The sequence below is a fragment of the Pistacia vera genome, unplaced genomic scaffold (genome assembly GCF_008641045.1).
Source record: "Pistacia vera cultivar Batoury unplaced genomic scaffold, PisVer_v2 Contig348, whole genome shotgun sequence".
Taxonomy (NCBI): domain Eukaryota; kingdom Viridiplantae; phylum Streptophyta; class Magnoliopsida; order Sapindales; family Anacardiaceae; genus Pistacia; species Pistacia vera.
This window is the reverse complement of record NW_022196166.1, coordinates 194,428-218,492: the sequence shown is the minus strand read 5'-3', so window position 1 is coordinate 218,492 and position 24,065 is coordinate 194,428. Positions and strand designations below refer to the sequence as shown.

The 24,065-nt window shown below is 34.5% G+C and overlaps 3 protein-coding genes across 4 annotated transcripts; 1 reads left to right on the top strand and 2 right to left on the bottom strand.

The window, feature by feature from the left end:
• Positions 1-172: 172 nt before the first annotated feature.
• Positions 173-6,279, bottom strand: LOC116139197 (arogenate dehydratase/prephenate dehydratase 2, chloroplastic-like). Of its 2 annotated transcripts, none has more exons than XM_031424861.1 (11): positions 5,789-6,279; positions 3,099-3,166; positions 2,928-3,020; positions 2,195-2,395; positions 2,033-2,113; positions 1,648-1,743; positions 1,480-1,557; positions 1,261-1,350; positions 1,086-1,153; positions 842-923; positions 173-753 (listed from the first exon to the last, which is right to left on the bottom strand). In XM_031424861.1, the coding sequence occupies exons 1-11, from the start codon at positions 6,060-6,062 to the stop codon at positions 694-696; spliced, it is 1,191 nt and encodes a 396-aa protein (XP_031280721.1). In that variant the 5' UTR covers positions 6,063-6,279; the 3' UTR covers positions 173-693. The 2 variants fall into 2 exon arrangements, with proteins under 2 accessions (XP_031280721.1, XP_031280720.1); XM_031424860.1 differs by lacking the exon at positions 5,789-6,279 and adding an exon at positions 4,582-4,933 and having other exon boundaries at positions 176-753.
• On the bottom strand, positions 3,205-4,179 carry LOC116139198. The gene is made up of 2 exons (XM_031424862.1): positions 3,815-4,179; positions 3,205-3,719 (listed from the first exon to the last, which is right to left on the bottom strand). Exons 1-2 carry the CDS (start codon positions 4,086-4,088, stop codon positions 3,679-3,681), a joined length of 315 nt encoding a protein of 104 aa, XP_031280722.1. The 5' UTR covers positions 4,089-4,179; the 3' UTR covers positions 3,205-3,678.
• Positions 6,280-17,114: 10,835 nt separating the features above from the next.
• On the top strand, positions 17,115-19,403 carry LOC116139203 (dof zinc finger protein DOF2.1-like). The gene is made up of 2 exons (XM_031424883.1): positions 17,115-17,448; positions 18,186-19,403. The coding sequence occupies exons 1-2, from the start codon at positions 17,422-17,424 to the stop codon at positions 19,092-19,094; spliced, it is 936 nt and encodes a 311-aa protein (XP_031280743.1). The 5' UTR covers positions 17,115-17,421; the 3' UTR covers positions 19,095-19,403.
• The last annotated feature ends 4,662 nt before the right edge of the window (positions 19,404-24,065 follow it).

Genomic DNA, 24,065 nt, shown 5'->3' with positions numbered 1-24,065 from the left:
GAAAATGGGTAAAACCCAGAAATGAATCAACAAGAAACTCATAAAAGTAATAGGAATCAGTAAATCGAGGGGATATGGACAGCCAAGAAAACAATTTTGCCAACAGCTTTTACACTAACTAGAAAGTGGGCAGTCCCTGATTCTTCTATGGTGCCCTAATCTATGCACAAGACCTGCTTCAACCCCCTCCAAAATTATGATGATTGATTTTATTTTTTATTCTATTTCAAAGAAAATAACCATAATGTTCAATCGAAGTAGTCTAAAAAGATCCAATACATATCTCTCAAATCAATCTTAGCTAGTAGCCCATTGTAACAACTGTTTTAACAGCTCAAAATCAATATATTCCTTGCCCTTAATAATCTACAATCCTTGGATTCCAACTAATCCATTCTTAATTTAAACGATTTTTTATTCCCAACTTTAATTAACTTAAACCATATCATTCCCAATTTTGTGAATACAACTACGCAAATTGAGCAATCTACATAAGGATCTATTGTATGGCCTTGAAATAGGGGTTCCAGATGTTGGGGTTAGACCTAACTGTTGGAAGTAGAATTGCATATTATTCTGTAGGTCATGGTTAATAATTAAGGTTGCTTCACTCATGGAAGTGAATCGTGCATTTATAAATGTACTGGCTACCTTTATTCAAGTATTGGATTCTTACCACATTCACAGGCATATTCATATCATGGTAGTATCCACTGGATAACTTCCCAGCACTCTCAAGAATGTAGCAAACTCCTGCAAGGTTAGTATTATCATTCCACCATCCTCCACAATTAAAATTTAATACCTTAAGATGGTTGAAAGGGTTTAAAGAAAAACAAACCTTCAAATGCCTCAGAGCATTTTGTGCATTCTGATTAGCCATTGATGCTTCAAAATCCACATAGAAAAGATAGTCAAAGTATCTGAAAGACAAGATAAAAACATAATTAAGACAGAAATGATAAAGCTGGAAAATGATTAGTAAACAGGAAACAATTACGAGTTGATGGCAAAATCTAATTAAGGGAACAACATATTTAGTTGCTATGGAAATAGAATGCAGCAGAGATCTCCATTGAAATTACTTTGTAGACCCATTATTGTTGTCATCTGCTGATCGCAGGGGCTGATTCCTCAGAGGACGACTTTCAATCTGGTTGATAGAAACATATAGAAAGAATATCAACATGTCCCGGTCCACAGATATGTAAATGCAACTTGGCAAAGACAACATGTATAATACAATATGAAAAGACCAACCTTGGTAAGGTTGATTTGCCTCAAAGCAAAAACAGCAAGTGCCTTGAAAAGAACTCCAGGACCCTCCTCTAATGAGAAAACTATACTTGTCTAAGAAATAAAAAACCACATTCATTATAATAAGTCTGTTGGTAATATATAAAAGCTGAGTAACAATAGAATAACAAGAGCATATTGATCTGAACCATGAATGCTTTTAATATCTTAAAAAGTTTTAACCTTGAATGGCCTATCCGTCCCAGGAATGATGGGCTCCCTTGCCAGCATCAGGAATCGAGTAACATTATCGCAGTCATCCTATCAAAAGGGAAGCCATGTGAGCAACCCAATGTGCTATCCACCTTCGACCCAAATTAATCAATGAAACTAGAACTCCTGGATGCTAACCTGAATATCCTGTGCAAGTATGTTCAAACCATAGATCATCCCTGCAGCAGAGCTGGCTACTGCTCCTGCATCTTGTAGTTTGTGGAGTGCAACATGCTAAACAATTAGAACAATTTCAAATTAGCTACAACTATAACCAGGCAATTTATTCCACGGATTTCCATGACCATAAATGATGATAAAATATCATTGACTCAGACTAGCTAAAGTGGTTCCCAGCAATCCCCTGACCATACAGATAGGACATATATCATACTTTCTTGAGAGGCAAAAAGGATAGATTCCCCACCAGTAATCAGAATATTTAAAATATATGAAAAGCATCTATGTTTCCACACTTGCAAAAGCTAACAGATCAAAGCTCATCGATAATATCCAGACTTACCTTTGCTGCACCAGCAGTATCATCCACGGCTTCCCTGACTAACCCCCATTTTGTTAACGTGTTCTCACATTGAGCAAGAGCCTAAAACGTAACACATTAATAAAATTATAACCTCAAGAAAAAAACAGAAAAAAATAAGTCAAGATCTACTGTATAACCAACCTGTGGATGGCTTAGAACCCTTTTTAAGTCCTCAAGTTTAACACCCTGATTGGCTAGTAAGCAATGACGAACAGTAAATTTAACCTCCCCTACTATGTGCAACCTGTGTCTGAGTAAAAGATCATAATTTCTGTGGATGCTCCCACCTAAAGAATTCTCAATTGGTAAAACAGCTCTGTCCACAAGCCACCGTTCAACAGCCTGCAGTATAGACCAAAATGGAAATAGAACAACAGTTCATACATGGTCTTGGCCAGTGACCAATATACATTCTCACGCATTCAAGCTGAAATCAATGTCCCAGTACACCATATCAAGATTAGGACAGCAAGAGCGGTAAAAAGTTCATTGTTCTCTATGAAACTTACAACCAGAAAAGAATCAAATACCATAAAGCTAATTATTGTACATTTGCACCCTCAACTGAGCAAAAATTAGATATTGTCATTAATTAGTAGAAAGTATCAAAAATCCAACTTCACTGCTATTTTGTCTTTTCCCTAAAAGCCAACTCAAGAGCTCACCTTGTCAAACATTATTTGCCTATAACTTCAATTCAAACCAAACATCTCAACTATTTGGAGACAAAAAAAACCAAAAAGAGCCTTAATTAATTCACATAACAATTTACACCTTTTAATTTACTTATTACAATTGAATAGGCTCATTTCCAGTATTGGAAAATTAAAGCAACTTAAAAAAAATGAAAATATTAAAGAATTGAAGCATTTACTTCAAAAGCAGTGTCAAATTGCTCGCATGGGACGGCTTCACAGTTCGGGTATGCTTTCTCTGCTGCAGACTCACTGTAAGCTCCACTAACTCCCTTTAATTTCAATCACCAATCAATTATTAACAAATGAACCAAGTCAAAAATTATTTAATTTTATTGTAAACTAAATACCTGGTATGCAACCCGTAGGCGGGATCCATCAGAGATTGAATTTGAAAACTGAGCCGAAGACAAAGGCCCTAAACATATGACAAAAAAATTTTAAAAAAAATTCATGAAACAGAAAACAAAATCCAAAAACAAGAAAGATGACAGAGGACTTATGCTTCTTGGCATATATAAAATAACTACTGTACCATCTAAAGAAATACCGATAGATTTTAGTTTTAAGGCTTGTAATAGATATGGTTTAAGCTTTGCAGAACAAGCTGCAAGCACTCTCCCTCCCAACTTTCGAGCAATAGGCAGAACTTCCACATTGTCTTTCCTTACACACTCAAAGATTGGAGATAGTAACTCGAGAGAAATATCATCACTTTCTTCCACGACAAAAACCATTATCGTCTCCATGTGTGAAAAAACCTTCTTTGAGTGATTAGTCTTCAATGCCTTGACAAAATATTTGAACATCTCAATAATGACACCATCACATTCAAGATCCACCATAAGAGCACACAATCTGATCTTGGCAAGAGTCTCAAGAATAGAAACAGTCTTAGCATATGACCGGGTGGACTTAACAGTCAAATTTTCAAACGATGATACAATCAACTGGAAGGCATCTTTCATTTGCTGATCACCATAAGGAGCATCAGGCGCAGTTATTCTCATTATCTCAATCATACATGAAGCAACAGAAACTTGCACATCAAGATTGAAATGCTTACAAAATTTATCCGTGACCAATGCATTCTTTGGCAAAGTTAGTGCCTTTTGCATTGATCGAGTTGGGTTCTGTCCCATCTTTGATAAACAATACTCAAGACCGTTAAGAAGAAGAAGGAGTTCAACAACCGAAGAAGGTGGCTCTTGAAGCTTATTTCCAAAGTTTATCACCTGTTGCTCAAGCTCTTCTTTACCATACAAGCCATAGTTTCCAATTTCCATCAAATTCTCGCTCTTAATCAATGATTTCCAAGTATTAAAACTTATTTCACCCATTAAAGTTTCCCTCAATTTCTGACTTCCAACACAAGTAAACGAGTTATTCACAATAGTGGTGTAGAAACCCTAAACAAAATCAAGCCAAAGCCACGCCTTTAAAAAAAAAAAAAAAAAACTAGGTGAAATTAAAAAGTCCTGAATACCCTTTACCTAAATCCCAATTAAAACAGGTAACAAAATCTCTAAATTGTAAATTCCTAAAGAACGAGACCACTTCACTAAAATACTACTTTTAACATCCATTTTCCTAATAAATATCCCAATATAGATTTTTACTTCGTATATTTTGATTTTCCAGATCAAAATTAATAAATTACTATTTAATTAAATAGAAGATATAGTGCACAAAAACGGATGCGTAGTATATCAAGCCAGTGCAAATGACCGCAGCCATTTCTAAAACACGTTATTTTCTAAAATAACTACTGAAGTAGATTAATATATAGATTCTGTACAGAAGGTCATTACAGATATTTCAATTTTCACATACTGGGAAGCAAAGGCGACGAATCTTTCGAGACGTCGTAGGGGAAGTCGTCCAGCATCCTCTGAAGTTCAAGCGCCTCACCGTTTTTCCCTTCGTTGTCAGCGGAAGCTGAAACGGTGACGTTACGCCATCTGATGCGAGGTTCACGGAATCTGACGGCGATATTTAGTTTTCGATCGGAGGGCGAAAAATTACTGGTGATCCGAGCAGGAAGTGGAGTTACCGGCGAACCTGCAAGGGAAGCCTCCATTGACGGGTGCGTTAGGCGCGGCTTCATTAGAGGAACAAGTGAATCAAATTCTGGTTTTCTCTTCTTCGGATTTCGGAGGAATGAAACCAATGAATAGGAGATTCAAAATTTTGAAACGTGGCAAGTAATTTGTTTTGTGTCAGTTACTATTCCCGTACTTTTATGTATTACTGAGCGTCGGCGGTGCGCTTGGTGGGCTTTTGGTGGGCTGTTTATGACTTTATCTTGTATAGAATATCTTTCACTGCTTCCTAAATCTTTTTTTTATGATAAATGTCGAGTTTTGACTTTTAGTAACATGGGAATTATTAAATTGAATTTTAAANAAGAAGGTGGCTCTTGAAGCTTATTTCCAAAGTTTATCACCTGTTGCTCAAGCTCTTCTTTACCATACAAGCCATAGTTTCCAATTTCCATCAAATTCTCGCTCTTAATCAATGATTTCCAAGTATTAAAACTTATTTCACCCATTAAAGTTTCCCTCAATTTCTGACTTCCAACACAAGTAAACGAGTTATTCACAATAGTGGTGTAGAAACCCTAAACAAAATCAAGCCAAAGCCACGCCTTTAAAAAAACAAAAAACTAGGTGAAATTAAAAAGTCCTGAATACCCTTTACCTAAATCTCAATTAAAACAGGTAACAAAATCTCTAAATTGTAAATTCCTAAAGAACGAGACCACTTCACTAAAATACTACTTTTAACATCCATTTTCCTAATAAATATCCCAATATAGATTTTTACTTCGTATATTTTGATTTTCCAGATCAAAATTAATAAATTACTATTTAATTAAATAGAAGATATAGTGCACAAAAACGGATGCGTAGTATATCAAGCCAGTGCAAATGACCGCAGCCATTTCTAAAACACGTTATTTTCTAAAATAACTACTGAAGTAGATTAATATATAGATTCTGTACAGAAGGTCATTACAGATATTTCAATTTTCACATACTGGGAAGCAAAGGCGACGAATCTTTCGAGACGTCGTAGGGGAAGTCGTCCAGCATCCTCTGAAGTTCAAGCGCCTCACCGTTTTTCCCTTCGTTGTCAGCGGAAGCTGAAACGGTGACGTTACGCCATCTGATGCGAGGTTCACGGAATCTGACGGCGATATTTAGTTTTCGATCGGAGGGCGAAAAATTACTGGTGATCCGAGCAGGAAGTGGAGTTACCGGCGAACCTGCAAGGGAAGCCTCCATTGACGGGTGCGTTAGGCGCGGCTTCATTAGAGGAACAAGTGAATCAAATTCTGGTTTTCTCTTCTTCGGATTTCGGAGGAATGAAACCAATGAATAGGAGATTCAAAATTTCGAAACGTGGCAAGTAATTTGTTTGGTATCAGTTACTATTGTCGTACTTTTGTGTATTACTGAGCGCCGGCGGTGCGCTTGGTGGGCTTTTGGTGGGCTGTTTATGACTTTATCTTGTATAGAATATCTTTCGCTGCTCCCTAAATCTTTTTTTTATGATAAATGTCGAGTTTTGACTTTTGATAACATGGGAATTATTAAATTGAATTTTAAAACTATATATTATACAAAGACCAAGCAAATTCAGTTAAAACTTGAAAAAAAAAAAAATGTTAAAGTCCGTTTGGTTTATTATTTTGGATAAGATTTTTGGAATAATATTGTGTAGTTGAATAGAGAAGTATTACGAGGTAAAATTTAAAAATTTACAAAAAAAACCCTAAGTTTGTTAATTTAATTAAACATTTTAATATATAAAAATTTTATAAAATAACAAAAACACCCCTACCCACCCACAGTGCCAGATTTCGGCCACCATCGTCAGAATCTGACCGAAAAATGGTGTTACGATGCAGATCGGTTGGATCTAGTGGGTAAGGTGTCGATATGGCCTTTTCCAGCCAAATCCACCACGGATCTGGCCGAAAAAGGCCAGATCTGGCCGTTGACGGTCGAAAAAGTCCAAGAATTATAGGCCAGTTCCGATCGTTTATAAGCCGTTGTGACAGATTCTAGCTACCACCGACATTGGTTGCTGAAATCTGGCAAGTATGGGTAGATGGGGGTGTTTTTGTTAATTTTTAAACTTTTTTTTGGGGTATTTAATGAAATTAATAAACTTAAAGGGTCTAAAAATAATTAAAAAAATATACTAATATTTCTCAAATAACAAAACAAACAATATTTTGAGAATAGGATTGAAAATATAGGTAAAAATAATGTGCCAAATGGAGCCTCAGATTCCGACTTCAATTTTTCTAACATGCAAAGATGGCCGTCTCATACGCCCCGATGGGGATCCACACCAACCCGGCCTAATTGGGACCAGGATTCCTCGAATAACTTGGGCGACGGTTGGGGATGGACAAGGAAAAAATCCCCCGCATCTAGGGACAGGGCAGGTATAGGGGTTAGTTTCCCCCAATGGAGAACTGCCCAATCTTGTTCCCAAAAGCCCCATAAAACCCTGACCCGTATCGCCCCGTGCCATCCCTAACTCGCCCCAAAAAATTGCAGCCCAACCCCTTTTTTTATACAATAATGTAATGTTATTATTATATATCTAAATACCTCTTTTTTTATATAATAATGTATATATTATTATATATCTAAATGAAATATAAAATATGTCTTATATTAAGTATTCCAGTGCATATCTACGCAATTTAGTCATTTCATCTTATATTAGATTAATAAATATTATTAATCTAAGACTGTTTATATAATTTAGATATCATTTCATCATTTGATTATTAATTTGAATGAAAGCAATATGATCTAAAAAGTCTAAGTATCTTCTTCAATGCTTCACATTATTAAATTACGTCATTTTTTATCTTCACTAAATGTGAATAATATATTTCAAAATTTTATAAATTATTAGAAATACAATTCAACTTATTTTAAATAAGATGAATGATTATGTAATATAATTTCTTAAATTTAGAATTTATTTTACCATATTAGATCCAAAGTGGGGCAATAAATCAAAATTTGGTTTAATCATATTGTTATATTAATTTTTTTTTTTAACTATGTTTAATGGCTTACAAATTACATTGACTTGTTTAAGCATATTGCTATGTCCATGATGTTGAATTATTGCATTATTATATAAACTAAGGTAATTATGCTTCTCTTCTAAGCAAATTATCTAAACTTTGGGAACATTTTAGGAGAAATCTATGTTAGAAAAATAAATATCAAATTGCACAAATTTTGTTACCTTTCTAATCAATCAATTAATTAATTATTAACATTGTTTTATTTTACACAAATTCTATTATCATGTCTTTGTAATTAATTAATTAGTCACAAACTTTATTAACGTTGTTTTATCTTTATTCAGCTGTTCAATAAGACTTGATGCAATGATGTATGATGCATCAATCTTGGTTTTTATGTTTATTAATTAGTCATATATTACATTAATAGTTTATGATTCTTTAAACCTTTTTCATTAAAAAAAAAATAATAATAATTGAATCAAATAATTGATTATGAGTTATCAAATATCAATCTTGATATTTAATTTTGATATTCTATATAATATTTTTAAATTTAGTCAATTAATTCAATACAATTTAATTACTAAATAATCTAATGACATTGTAATTAAGTAATTAATTACAATTTTATTAAGTAATTAATTCATCCCTTAAAGATTTGCAATTTGTAAATTTATTACACTATTACATAAACTAAGGTAAATGAATTTCTCTTCTAAGTAAATTATCTAAACTTTGGGATGATTTTAGGAGAATTATACAAAACAAATAATTTTAAAAAAAGTTTAAAATATTTTTTATACAGGGAAAATTCCCCAACGAGAATACCCCTGCCCGAGGGAAAATCCCCATGGGGGATTAAAACTCATAATTCCATGACCTTTAGGTTGGGGCGGGGTGGGGACAAACAACACCCCATGCCCATGAGGCAGGGTTGGGGATTCTCCAACATCCTTATCCCGAGGATAGGGTGATGATGGCTAAACCCCCAAGGAGTCAGTTCTGGGTCTGAGGACCCGACCCGACCTTACTAACATGAAAATATAATAGAATTACCTAAATTAGGTTGTGACAGATAAGACTGTAAACGAGCCAAATCAGCTCGGCTCGATTCGATAAAAGTTCGTTTAGAGCTCGGCTCGATAAGGCTTGAGTCGACTCGACTCGAACTCGGTTTGTTAACCGAGTCTAGTTCGAACATAGTGAAGCTCGACTCGTGGGCTCGCATAAGCACTGTGCACTTACGCAGGGTGCTTTGGTGATTTTTTAAACTATTAGGTATTAAACTGATATTTTCTAGTGAAAACAGTTAAAAAAATAACAATTCCCCCCCCACCCTCCCCCCAAAGTGCAAATTCTTATAACACGATATACCAAAATACAAAGTCAATTTCAGTTCTCAATCCCAGTTGCCCTAAATCCCAAATCACAAACAAAGACCCCCAAATCCCAAATCGAGCTCGCGAGCCCACAAGGCCACCGGTTGTTTAACATCTATTACCTCTACATTCTTCTCTCTCGGTTCTGTCATTCGCTGCCGTGTCACCTCCGACCGCACCGACGCCGACACTGAGAGGGGCAGAGAGAACGAGAATCGAGCTTTGAAGAGCAGGTTTTATTCCTGCATAAAATTGTTTCTTTGGCTCTCTGTGGTTTTGTTGGTTTTTGAAATTTCGGCATATTTTAAAGGCTCGCATTTTGGTGCTCCAAAACTACAACTTGAATACACATTTTCAAGCCCATTAGGTATCAAGGGGTTGTTTGATTTACTGTATTCTCGATGGGTTTTGATTCGCGTGGAGTATCTGGCTCCTCCTCTTCAGTTTTTGGCCAATGTGTGCATTGTTATGTTTCTTGTCCAGAGCTTGGATAGACTTATTCTATGTTTGGGTTGTTTCTGGATCAAGTTTAAGAAAATTAAACCTATAGCCAAACAAGATGACACCCCAGATCTTGAAACCGACGACAAAGGTTTCTTTCCAATGGTTCTGATTCAGATCCCTATATGTAATGAAAAAGAGGTAAATATACACACACTTATCGAACTTGACCGAGCTCAAGTTCGAGTTTCAATTTTGAGGCTCGTCAGGTTCGAGCTCGAACTCAAGCTTGACACTGTTGTAAATGAGCCGGGCTCGATAAGCTAAAAGCTTAGCTTGGCTCAGCTCAGCTCAGCTCGTTTTCAGCCCTAGTGACAGAGCCCTCAGACTACGATATTTCTAATCTGGTCAAAATAGTTATAGTTCCTTTATGGTCCGAGCCCAAAAATAGCCCAAGATTGTCCAAGTCCATTTATTATTGTTTGGATTAGTAACTTACAGTAACGGTCTCAACATGACGTTGACAACATTAATAGACGGGATGGTTAGTCCTTATTTTTGTCTTTAGCTCTCGTCTTAATTTAAGTAGGGTATGTATAATCATAATGATAATAATAATAAAATTCTTCTTCTTCCATATTTTGATTTTTTACTTCAAAACTTTATATTTACAATTATAAAAAAAATGAAAAATAAACTTAAATCAATATAAATTAATAATAAAGCATATTAATTAAAATAAACCCATATTTTTACTTCATCTTTTATATCTTCAATATTTGCTTAAGCATATTAATTAAAATAAACAAGTTTGCTTTTATATTTTCTAATAGAATATGGAAGATACAAAACTTTTAAATAAAAATATGAAAGAAGAAAATGAATAAATATTTGTTATTACAATTACATCTTCAGTTAAATACGGAGGTTAAAAACAAAAATAATGGGAACTAAAAATCACCTCACTTAAAGGCCTTGGAGTCTTTGACTATAACCAATCTTAAATGGGTTGTGAATACCAAGCCTACCTGAGACTCAAAGAGATGGTGGTCCAGATCCAGCTCGCTTTGGACCGGGCTAAGACCAGGTAAAGCCGACCTAATGTTATAGGTTTGGGTCAGGGCCACTTTCAACATCATATTCATGCCTATCACGAACTCTAGGACAGTCAACTGCCGCCAGTTATATTTTAGATCCATAATACCCCGTTCAATTTGTCTAAGAAGAAAACTGTGTCCAGTACTTGATAACTTTTTGTTTCAAATCTTATTGAATTTGACTATTTGAGTATATAAATGTAGCTTATATTTGTGTACTTACAACATATTCCCAATCTGTTAATGTGGTGGGAGAAAACGTAATGACCAAGAATTCTATATTCTCATTCTCATGGACTTCACACTCGTCCAATTGCGATACCCATAAGTTGAACTTGACGTGTCGCCTTGTGTAAAGTCACAATATGTACTATTTGTAATAGTACACCAGATGTATGGAGTCAAGCGAGAGATATTTATAACATGATTGGAGTAATATAAACTATATATTACTTGTGTTAAGTCAATTTTATATATTACTTATCGCCCACTATTTTTAGGTTAGACCATGATAGTTTAGGCTTGATTTTATCCAATCTTCAGAAACTAATTCCAATTAAAAAATGGTAGCGAAACCAATTAACCCATGTCTTATAATCAAAGTTGCAATTGAAATGACCAACAAACAATTCTATCTACAAACTGGCCAGCACCCAAAATATAATAATACCCAATACTAGTATGATCTCATCCTTAAATATCTTTTTTTTTTTTTTTTAATCACCGAGGTGTTCGAATCAATTTGCGTGTAAATTCAATTAATCTCTCGGGATATTAAAACTGTCAATCGAGTAAGAGCTCCAATGACCATCCGTATTAGTGGTTAAATGGACTCAAATTCAAGAATTCATAAAAAAAAATTTGTTCGTTTACTATTAGGGCATCCAACAGTGGTTTATCAAACAAAACTTTATTAAATCAAATAGAGTTGACTAATTTTCTTATTAAAATGTAAATATCGTGAAACTTGTTTGAAAGTACCTATAACGCCAAGTAGAATGACAATTCAAACACGGAGAATTACTACTTTGAAAATGAAAGAATGAAAACCATGAAGAATTATAGAGCTGACCCGAATATATTATTAATTAAATATCGGAGTATTCAAAATTTTAAACACGAAAAGAAAAATAAAAGGAAATTCTAACTCTCTACAGATGCATGCATTCATCACGTTGGGCATGGGGTCACCACGCATACGTTACTGAACTCATAGTTGGACTGGAGCGTTATCCTATTATTATAACGGCCGATGTTTTTGTTTAAACCACCAGTTTCTGTCCTTATTCTCATGCCAGAACAAAACTAATCCGTTACCAAACTCCACTCTAACCAATGACAATGACGTCTGTGTCGACATTCGCCCACTCTCGTGCCTCGCGTGACACCCATCGTTTCTCCCACGTGCCATATACACATTCCTCTATCCCTAAGTTATTAACACTGTTATCTTCGCCCATAAGAATCCACCTGCTTCGAGAATTGGGCTATCAAATACAAATACTCCCATAAATCACGTTTTAACTATCGATTTTTTTATAGAAAATTTATAAATTAATAATAAAAAAATTGAAAGAGAGATCACAACAGCTCCATGGAAACGTCCGTACCGTATCATTTGCAAGTGGTAATCGATAATAAAACGACAAAAGAAGAGACTTGGAAATGGATTATGCTTTGCTTCACAAGGGAGGAGAAGAGGTGAGGGACGGACGGAGGGCCCACAAATAGCCCACTGAGGGGAAGAAGGGGAGCCCACCTAGCTGTGGGATTTTGACAGTGTTATAACAATTGCCAATGAGACTGACTAATCTAAATCTAAATCTAAATCTAAATCTAATCTAACCTATTACAGGTCTACAATTGCTGTTATGTTCGTTCCTCGTAAACTGAAATATTCGTCTCCTAGCCGTAATTTATAGCCACGTGTTCGGTCAGATAATCTGGCATCTCTCCTGTGGGTCCCACCCCACCGACCATTCACTTAGCTCTGTCTCTTGTTGTTTGCTTGTCCCCGACTCCTCGCCACCCTCCTCGTCTGCGCTTACCACATTTCAAATCTATCGTTTTCATCTGTTCATACTTTCTTTTTTTATTTTCTTTTATCGTTCTTTTTTAAACAATTTTTTTTTGTTGTTTTTTTCCGGTCAAAAAGTAACGTTTTCTCAAGTACGTTACATTTATTAAGGTCTAACAATCAATTCAACAACCCTCACAATCAAATAATTAAAATAATTAATCTCACCTTCCTTCATACAAAATTGTTAAAAATTAATTTATCAATTTCGTTTAGAAAATATTAAAACCTCTAATAAATACAAAATTTATTTTAAAAAATCACTTAATATATCAAATATCCCATTACAAAATTATTTGAAAAAACCCCTAATATGGGCATTCTATATTTTCTTAACAAGGTACATAAATTTAATTTTAGGCAATATCATATAAATCCATAATTAAAATCTATATACATAAACAATTAGATAAATTTTTTTTATCATCAGGTTTTTCAGATTAGTTTACTCATATTTCAATTAAACTTTTGAAATCTGAAACTGTTGACTCGACTAAGAGTCTTAGTAACCAACCTTATTAAAATTGAAAAAATTTAAATCTAAAACGCATAGAACCTTCTCTTGTTCTTTACCACATATAATAATGAAATAATTTGATATTTTTAAGTATATAAAAGTAATAATTGTTGTCCATAATCACAACCATATTGTTTTTTATTATTATTAGCGTTATTCTATAGAAGTAGTTAACGAATAGTTGCCTAAAAAGTGATGCAGGATTTTATAAACTGTCGTGAATGGCCATTCATGAAGCAGCAGAAGAAATAGAATTGAGTCAGCCATCGAAATTCTCTCTGGAAGTGGGAATGTCTGATTCTTTTCTTAACAGAAGATGCTTGTCTTAACAACGTACGTTTCCGGGCACAGTTTTCTACATATTTCACTTTTACTTTTTTAATTATTCAGTGTTTTCTTTGACTCATCTCAATTTGACCGGTCAACTTTCTTGACTCTCCCCCCGGTCCCACCTTCATGTTTATGTTCAACCAAATTTGCGGTGCTTCTTGTGATCATCAAATTCTCCTAATTTAACAATAAAAATTTAATGAATTTCTGAACATTATTTTAAAAAGTAGTGTGAAGAATATTGTTTTTCTGTTTCATGCTTTCAATGGATTATATTAAAAATGTGTGCAAAAACTCGAAGCTATATCTTCATTACTGAAAACAAATCTATGACGAACGAAGGAAACTTCTTAAAAGAATAATTTTTGCGTGCTTCTAAAAAACATTTTTATATTCTGTTTTTTGAAAATAGGGAAGGGGAAGGAGCTAGAGATAGACGTAGCCAAAGCAAATTCCGCAGAATCCAAAGGCAATCAAAGTGGGTTCAATGATTGTTTGTTTATTATTTTCCCACTTCTGACAGATGATGACAGGGTAGAATTCTGGTTGGAAACATTGATTTTCTCGCCAATTCCAAGAATCTTGGTCCATAAATGGCAATTTTCTCGAGAAAAAAAGAAAGAAAGATAAGAAAAGAAAATATCAAAACCCTTTGATCCCATCTTACATTTGATTATTGGGTGATCATAATATGAGTGGATCGCATGTGGATTGCTAGTTTGCTTGATTACTTCTCTTTTGATCGCGCCATGTGTGAATAACAATATGAATATACTAACGTACACAGATGCGCTTTAATAATTTTCTTATGTTTTTTTAACTCAAAAGAATGACTCTTGGAAGACTGACTGAATCATATATTAAACAATCAATGGTGTTCTGTACTCCAGTATGTTTAGAAAAAGATAATATTTATTATTACATATGGGCATAGCCCACTATTTATAATTAATTATTCCCTGAAAATGAAGGTGATTAAAAGATAATACAGTTCCATTTCTCATGCAATTTACGAACTTATAAAAAGGTTTCAATCAGTTTTTATGTAATTATCCAACGGAGATTAGTTTTTTTTTTTTTTTTTTTTCAGTCAAAGTTGGTCAAATAGACTTGTGATGTGAAGCTTTGGCAGTGAACGCGTTCAAACTATGAACATATAATAATAAAAGCAAACAAATTGATGTCCCAAACCAAGACAGACGTAGACATCGATGGATCTATGAGTCAATATACAGCTTCATCCATGATGTGACCATTTAGATACCCTACCCATATCACCAACCACATTCTTTTTCTCTTTAAGAAATTCTACTCTTTGTACCAAATTAGCTATCGTAGGTGGCCTGGTAATAAAAAGAAAAAAAAAAAATGATTGAGTTTTACTGATGATAAAAAAATAAGAGAATAATGTAAAATAGTCTCCTAAATAGGAGAATCTAATATGATCTCACAAGTTAGAGTTTATTAATAGTAAAAGAGTAAAATAAGAGTCCTTACAACTGCTAATAGATGTGATTATTAAGCTCTTACTCAACTAAAATCTCAGAAGATTAGTTGAGGTGTGCGCAAGTTGACCGGACACCTCCATTCATAAAAAAAAAAAAAAAAATTATCTATCCACTTCCATTTCCATACAAATTAAAATGGATATAAATTCTTTTAACTAGTTTTAAAAGGCTTGTTGAATGTTCCTTATTTGTTTGGTAAAAAATTAAGAAATCCAAAAGTGTTTTAAAATTGTTTGAAGAAAATATCCTGAATAATGAATGTTCTGATGAATTTATAAAAAAATCCAAAAATTATTCTGATTGAACATCAAAATATAAAAAAGATGGTTGGTGACATTAACCGGTGAGAAAAAATGTTCCCGAATGGACCACAAGGGGAGTGGGAAATGAGTGACGCAAAGCAAAACATGAAAGCAAAATCCATAGCGGTGGCCTGACTAATAATATAATACATTCCATACCGGAAGAATATCACATAATACCCTTAAACTTTCTAAATTTATATTTGGATAACAACTTTCACATTTTTTTATTAAATAGACCCTAACAATTTTGAAAATTGTATCATGGATATTCGTTGCCAAATGGTGTTAGCTGAGCCGAGCCGCTTGACAAATACTAGCTTGGTGAGTCGACCTCAAGTGTTTGTGTGATAGTTTTGAAACTATCATGGGGTGACATGTAATTTTACAGTTTTAAAATTGACAAATCCCTACAAACCCTAAATGTGTAAAAACCAATTTGGGGCTTTTGCAATTAGAAAAAACCCTAAAAGCTGAAAGTGTTCCATGACGTCACACGATTTATAGTGTCGAGCTCGATCACCCTAAGCTCGCCAAGCTCGAGCTCGACATTGTAGCAACAGAGGTTAGCTCGATAAACCCAAAGCTCGGTTCGACTCGGCTCGATTGCACCCCTTGCCTTAACTCTATTATGTTGCTATTTGTGGTAAATGGGTGAAACGTTAACTTTACTTTTATAAGAAAGTGTTAGGGTAAAATGGTAAACTTGACTTTGTAAGAAAGTGTTTTGTAAACCTAATGACAATATAAGGTAAAGAAACATCAGTGGCATATTTTCAAATTTTGAAGGTTTATGTGGAGCTAGGCAAAAGTTATCATCCTAGTAAGAAAGTAAAAACATTGAAAGGGTCGTATATGATATTCTCCAATACATATGCGATGAAGATGAAGATCCTATGTCACTGTCACCACTGTCCCCTCTGCCCAGCTGATGTCCCTAACATCATTATTATTATTATTATTATTGATTATTATTTAATATTATATGTCCACATCATAGAACAGAACCTACCAATTTAAATCCAAATCAAATCAAATCCCTACTGTAGTCTAGTTTGAAAATGGATTGGGCCCCATCTTAACCCCAATATCGCAATCTTTGTACACACCTACATATGTACACCAAATCTCTGTTTCTCCATTTGTTTTTTTATTTGTAATATGGACAACTCTTCTTTTTATTATTATTCCTTCCATTTAATTATTAAATTAATTAAACTTATAACAGTAAGAATCTTTAGTTGTACATCAGTACATATATGGCCATGTATTAAATATTAAGGTACACTTTTCCTAGGTTATAAAATTCTATTTGTCATATTATTAATCAATTTTATTTAATTTTATATATAAATTATCTCAACATTAATTTAATTTAAGAAACACGTTTTTGGCGCTGTTTTTGAGTTTCTTGGTTAACAAGTCGCAGAGTTTTTGGCGATTTGTAGAACATAGGGAGGTGTAGTAATGGGGGTGGTGGGGACCACAGAGAAAGGGGGCCCCACGGTATAGTTGCATCCACGCGAGAAAGGGACCCACATAGAGGGGGCTAAGCTATGGAGGTGGGGTGGCTAATATCATATGATATGAATCCGTTTCGTTTGGTTGCAGAGAAAGAGAGAGAGAGAAACACTGGAAATTTCTGATGAGAAAAAAGCATTCTCTGCGTGCAAGATAATCACATCGATCAACTCGTACGAAATCTCATCATTACACACTCCCTTTTTTTCTTTTTCTTTTTTTTCTCTCTCTACATAACATATTCACTACTACTTCCCCCCTCCCCTTTGCCTGCTTTATATATATTCACGGCCCTCCCCTTATTTTTCTTCACTTTCTTCTTGCATGAATCTTCAACCAATATTTCTCTTCTAGCTCACTAATTCTTCTTCTTTTCTCTCGCTATATCAGTTTATATCAGCTTTAAATTCTAAGTTTGAAAGTAATCGTTGCATGGATGGATTCTTCAAGTGGACAACACCAGGTAGGAAATATATATGACAGTACCTAGTTTTCATTTGTTTGTTAACTACTTTACCTTTTGCTTCTTCTTTCTTTCTCTCTCTCTTTTTTTTTATTTTTTTGTTTTTGTTTTTGTTTTTTTTCCTTTTATGGTTCTTTTTAACCTACTTCTGGTTTGGGATTCTGGGTTTAATTGGGAAAGATGAGTTCTGTTGTTATAATGGTGTTATTATTATTATTAGTTACTTTGGTGTCTCTAAAGGAAGTAAAGATTAACAGAAAAACAAAACAAAGGGAAAAGATTTTGGAGCTTTGTATTTGAAATTTTTGTTTCATGCATGTTAATTTCATAATTCCATGTTTCCCTTTTCAAGTTTCAAGTCAACATATAGCATTGTTTCTTAATTGATCCCGAAAAAAACAAAGATAGCTTTAATTGTTCTTGATTCTAAGCGATAGTCTTTGTTTTTATACTTCCTGTTATGGGGTTTTTAATATCCAAAGATCTTGAATTCCAGAAAAAACTGTTTAAATTACCTCCACATACTCCGTTTCCTTGTCAAGAAAATGGTGGATGAGGAATTGAAGATCATACAGTAACCATTTTTCATAGTCAATTTCATTTCTTAACCTATGAGCTTCCTTTGGTCTGAAACTATACATATATAACATATATCGTATCAAATAAACCATACAATGAAATTAATTTGGGCATTTCTTTAATCTCATAAAAGTTGAAATTGTTCTTGATTGATTCAGGAAATGCCTTCTCATTCACTGGAGAACATGTTGGCTTGTTCAAAAGCACAACAAGACAGGAAGCCAAGGCCTCAACCCGAACAAGCTCTGAAATGTCCAAGATGTGATTCAACCAACACCAAGTTCTGCTACTACAACAACTACAGTCTCACTCAACCCAGATACTTCTGCAAATCTTGCAGAAGGTACTGGACAAAAGGCGGCACTCTGAGGAATGTTCCAGTAGGTGGAGGCTGCAGGAAGAACAAAAGATCGTCATCTTCATCATCATCAAAGAGATCCCAAGATCAATCTCTAACTTCTCCAAATACCAACCCCCTCACCAATCTCCCCGCCATGAGTTATGACTCAAACGACCTCTCTCTTGCATTTGCTCGGCTTCAAAAACAGGCCAGTGGGCAATTAGGGTTTGATGAGCATGATTTTTCTATTTTGGGAAACCCCAGCAACCCCCATTGTGGTGATAGTATTCTTGGAAACCCTAATATTAACAACACTTGTGGTTCAACTCCAGTCTTTCTTGATGCTCTCAGGAGTGGATATCTCGATACCCAGAACAACTATCAGAATTTGTATTATGGGTTTGGAAATGGGCACAGTATGGGAGATGTAGATAATAACAATGTTGGTGGTGTTGGCGTCAGTGGAGAAATGTTGCTGCCATATGGAGAAATGGCGAGTACTAATGCAACAACAACAGCCGTGACAGTCACAACAATGAAGCAAGAGTTTTGCAACAATAGAGAAAGCGAGAATTCTAGGGTTTTGTGGGGATTTCCATGGCAGCTTAATGGAGATCATCATCATCATCATCATGGGAACATGGGTGGTGAAATTGATTCAGCAAAAGAGAGCTGGAATGGACTCAATTCATCATGGCATGGACTGGTTAACAGCCCTTTAATGTAAAACAAAACAAGGCATATAATTTCTTGTTTGATCAGACTAAAAAAAATCTCAGTTTCAATCAAAATCCCTTGAGTTTTTGTATTAAGAGATGTGATTTACTGAAATCATCATGCATCTCCACTCCAATTCTATTTCCCATTTGTTTTCTTTTCTTTTTTTTTGTTTTTGTTTTCTAGTATAAACCATAGGCTTATATAGGAGATATGAGATTTGTTTAGCTAACAAAGTGAAGTGATATAACATCGTATGTAGTACTATCTTTGAGAAAAGAGTGAATGACTGAGCGTGATGTGTTCATCGTTTTATGCATTCTGAAACTCTCTGAAATTCTCAAAACTGTTGGGTTTGTTATTATTTGCAGTGAAATTTGGTATTTTTTTTTTTCTTTTCAATATATTCTACCATGATTGCTTCGTATTTTGGTCTAGATTCTTAGGATTTAATAATACAAATAATTGTATGATAATGGGTTCGTTGGGATTTTCTTCTATCCAAGTACAGTATTAGAATTTCAGTGAGGCATGAGCACCAATTTCGGGATGGATTTTTGCCTCTCTCCTAACACCGAATCCAAATAAAAGATTTGGGCGTGACTAATTGTTCAGTAAACAGTATTTAATATATTAGAACTAAACATAGTCAATAAAAAAAAGGTCGTATAAGCAGAGGAAAAATTGGTTCATCATGATGTGAAACAGCGATTTCATGATAGAAAAATCATAAATCAAGGCATATTATAATACTAAAATCAGGATGAATTTTATTCACCGAAACTTGCTTTTTTGATAAATTAATTGAGACATCATTGAATGTTTTAGAAGATCTATGTATGATTAGACCAAATCTTTGATGAAATTTTCCAAGTTAAATATAGTTATATAAAATTCACTTAGTCACAAGATTCTAAAATTCTTAATTGAAAGTGGGGTTCGTATATTGGAATATGGTTTTAGATTTCACATGGCAGTGAAGTTTGAAATTTCAATGACAGAATGAAAACAAATGGCCAATAATTTCCAACTCTTGATTGTTTCAAGGCAGTTAGGACCTGCTTAACAAACGGAGGGTCCGGGTCAGGGTCAGGGTCAGGAACCTGTGTACTTAAAGGACAATTCTTCCCTTGTAAGGTGGGCCACCGGGTTGTTGAATTAAAGTCCAATTCGGGCCGTTCTCGGATTGATACATCTCGATAGGGATTTAATGATTGCCACTTCAGTATTATATCGATTCCAAGTTTAAGAACATCTCAGTTTAGTTATTACCTGTTTGGCACCACCAATACACAAAGCATCAAACTTTCCACCTCATTTCATTATAAGTACATTTTGGAAGTGCTTGTCACTGAAAAAGCATTTCTTTGTTGTTGGGTATTTGAATATTTAACTGAAACAAATGAACAGATATTTATTCAAGTTTAAAAATATCTTGAATGTTTTCTAAACAAGCTTTTGATAGTATCAAAATTTTTACTACGAAACTTGATTTTACAAGTAGTGTGACTGGTCCGACCGGTGACCGACGTCCTCTCTGGTTCGTATTACCATTATTAACTGTTCACAAGATCCCTAATCTGATTGCCGACAAACGAGGGGCTATATCAAGTGCTAGGGTTCAAGGTGTTTTGTTGAGTGGAGGACGGTGGTTCAACGGGGGGTGTCGGATTGAATATTGGATGTCAGAATAAGCCAAAATTTGGCCGAAAAAATCAACCCAATATGCAAGTCATGACTAGCGAACAGAGGGCCACCAAGTGTCGAGGTTAGATGAGTTTTGTAGAGTAGAGGCCAATGGTTCAGGTGTTGGTATCGAATTGAATTTTGGATCCTGAAATCAGCCGGAAAAATCAACCCAATTATGGTGGTGTCTGCAAGTCGCAGTCGACAAACGAGAGGCTACCAAGTTTTGGGGTTAAAGGGGTTTTGTAGAGGGGAGGATAGTGGTGTCGAATTGAATTTTGGAAGCTAGAATCAGCCCGAATTTGGCCAAAAAATATCAATTTAGGGTCAAATTGGAAGGGCGTATTTGTTAGATTTCAAACCTTTAGGAACTACTAGTTATTTTTAGGGGTGTGTTTACAAGATTTCAAATTTGCTGGATCACTGGTGAACCACCAATTTAAATTAGTCGGACTGGTCAACCCAAGACCCAACCCCTTGTCCGGGTGACACACTGGGTCAACAAGTACAAATTATATATGTAACCTCATAGGACATCTCCAACCCACAATATTTTGGTGTGAAAAACACAAAAATAGCGTGAAATGCTGCTCCAATGCAGCACCGTTTGCTGCACCAATTTGGTGTAATACTGTTTATCCACACTAAATTGGCATGGTACTGGTCATACAGCCAATTTTTTTTTTTTTGTTATTTGCATTTATTAATTTGATTATTATTTATATTAATATTTATAATAATAAATTCATAATAATGATATGATTCAAAAAATGATGAAAAATTAAAAACAAAACTTTATTCAATGCAAATATTAAACCACAATAACTCAAAATAAAAATTAACACTAATTTAAAAACACTAAAATTAATAAAAAATACAACATAAACTAAAAATGTATTACATGATATAAGGACTGCGTGTATTATTATGCACAACATGATAATCGAGGATAATCGTAATGTTGATGAATCAATTGAGAATCAGATGGAAGCGCCAACTCTAAAAGTTGAAATTGTCGTAGATGAAAATATTCAATTTCAAAATTTTCTTGCTCGACATGGACAAATTAAGGATATAAAGGCTCTCAATGCTCTTCGAAATGCATTAATTGATCATTTGTAGGAAGAATATACTAATTCGAAAAATTAAATTACTATCAATATGAAATTTTACTTTTGTGTTGTGTTTTTTTTTTTTTTTTGTATTATTTTATATTAGATGTAATGTTTTTTTATATTAAATATAATGTTTATTTGATTAAATAAATGTTTAATTTTATTAAATTAGTATAATTTTTAAAGTAATTATTATTTAATAAAAATATTATTCTTAATATTTAATTAATATATACAAAAAAAGAGTGAAATAAATTAATTATTAGTTATTACAATAAAAGAAAAAGAAAGAGAATATTCTAAGAAATATTCATTTTAATGTAATAGTTAATGCAATGGGTTAGAGACGTATAACAAATATTTTTTTATATGTATGGACTCATCCATGATCCATTCACTTTTGCGTAATAAAAGGGTTTGTAAATCTAGTATTATTAAAAAAATATGATAGGATTCTAAGTTTTATTTGCTGAATGATAGCAGGATGCAACATTTACAGCTTTGTTAAAACACCATCCTTATGGTATTAAATTTAACAATAATGCTATGCTTACTCACGAGTAGACCTGATAAAACGGGTCCAGACCCGCGAGTCAGTCCGTACCCGGGTAGAAAATATAGGGTATGGGTCCAATTTATTAGACCCGTTTCGTTTTTACCCGTACCCGGCCCAACCCGTATAGTTGAGGGGTTATATGGGTAAACCCGCGGGCACCCGCGGGTACCCGTTTTTGCAAATCCCTAAAGTGGCTAAGTCCCTAACTCAGACTTTAAAGCAAATCTTCATCTTCAACATAACAATTATTTCTCGTAGTCCCGCCTCTCGATCTCTCATCACTGCATCACTCATCACTCATTCATCATTAGTATACCTCACGGTCCTCACTTGAACCTTATTTATTCATTCTGTAAACTCTTAATCTCTCATCCAGTCTATGATTCCCATTCCTAGTACCACCGTCGCAGGTAGCCCTCACTCTGGTCATCTCCTCTCTCTCACGTCATCGGGACTTAGGCGTCGGCTCGTCATCTCCTCTCTCTCTCCATCACAAGACTCGCGACTCTTCTCCCCACCATTGTAGTAGATCCGTGAGTTGGGTTTCAAGATCTGTTTTTATTATATCTTCCAGAAAAGCTGTAGCTTGTTTGATGTTTGGGTTTCAAGATCTGTTTTCAAGATCCGTGAGCTGGGTTTCAAGATCTGCTTTTATTGTATCTTCCAGAAAAGCTGCAGCTTGTTTGATGTTTGGGTTTCAAGATCTGTTTTTAAGATTCGTGAGTTGGGTTTCAAGATTTGTATAATTTAGCTTATTCGTGAAATCTCTGTCTGTATGAAGTATGAACAGTAAATGATGAGGATTTTTGTGCTTAGAGTTAGTGAATTGCAGATTTGCAAGCACTGTTTTTAGAATAATAGTTGTCCGGCTGTCCCTGTAAATATGGTTTTGAAATGAAGCTGTTTGCCTATTTTCACAAGTAGAATTCTATAAATGTGTTATGCATATGCTACAAAATTGGAGCCATGGTCCAAATTTAGAATTCTGTAATGAATTATTTCCAATGTTCTGTACAATTTTCATAACTGCAAGAATTTTGGGGGTGTAATTGTTATAATTAAAAACTATTAGGGGTGAAACTGTAAAAACTGAAACCTGGAGAGAGAAAACGGGTCCACCCGTACTTGTATAGGGTAGGGCACGGGTCCAAAATATTGGACCCGTATATATCGATCCGTATAAGGACCCGCACCCGTATGACCCATACCCGTATAACCCGGACCGTACCCGGCCCACCCACCCGTTTTGCCAGGTCTACTCACGAGTTTACTAACTCTCTTACTACCTTTGTTAAAATTATATATAATATCTATACTATGTGTATGATACCCGTATTATACGTTATATTTACTAAGGATAATAAAATGATTAGTAAGATAAATAAGTATAGCATTACCCTAAATTTAATTGACTGGCTTAGACTGGACTCTGTTAGCACAATGCATTATAATTTACAGTACTGAAAACAAATGCCACTGGCAAAACAAACTAGCTGTAATTTGGACGTTTGGTGGTCAAAACAGTAGTTCCAATAGATGTTGAGCTTCTAACCCCATAGGCATTTTAACTAGTCATCTCAAACTGAAGAATACCCATTAAACAAAATTTTCTAATAGCAAAAAT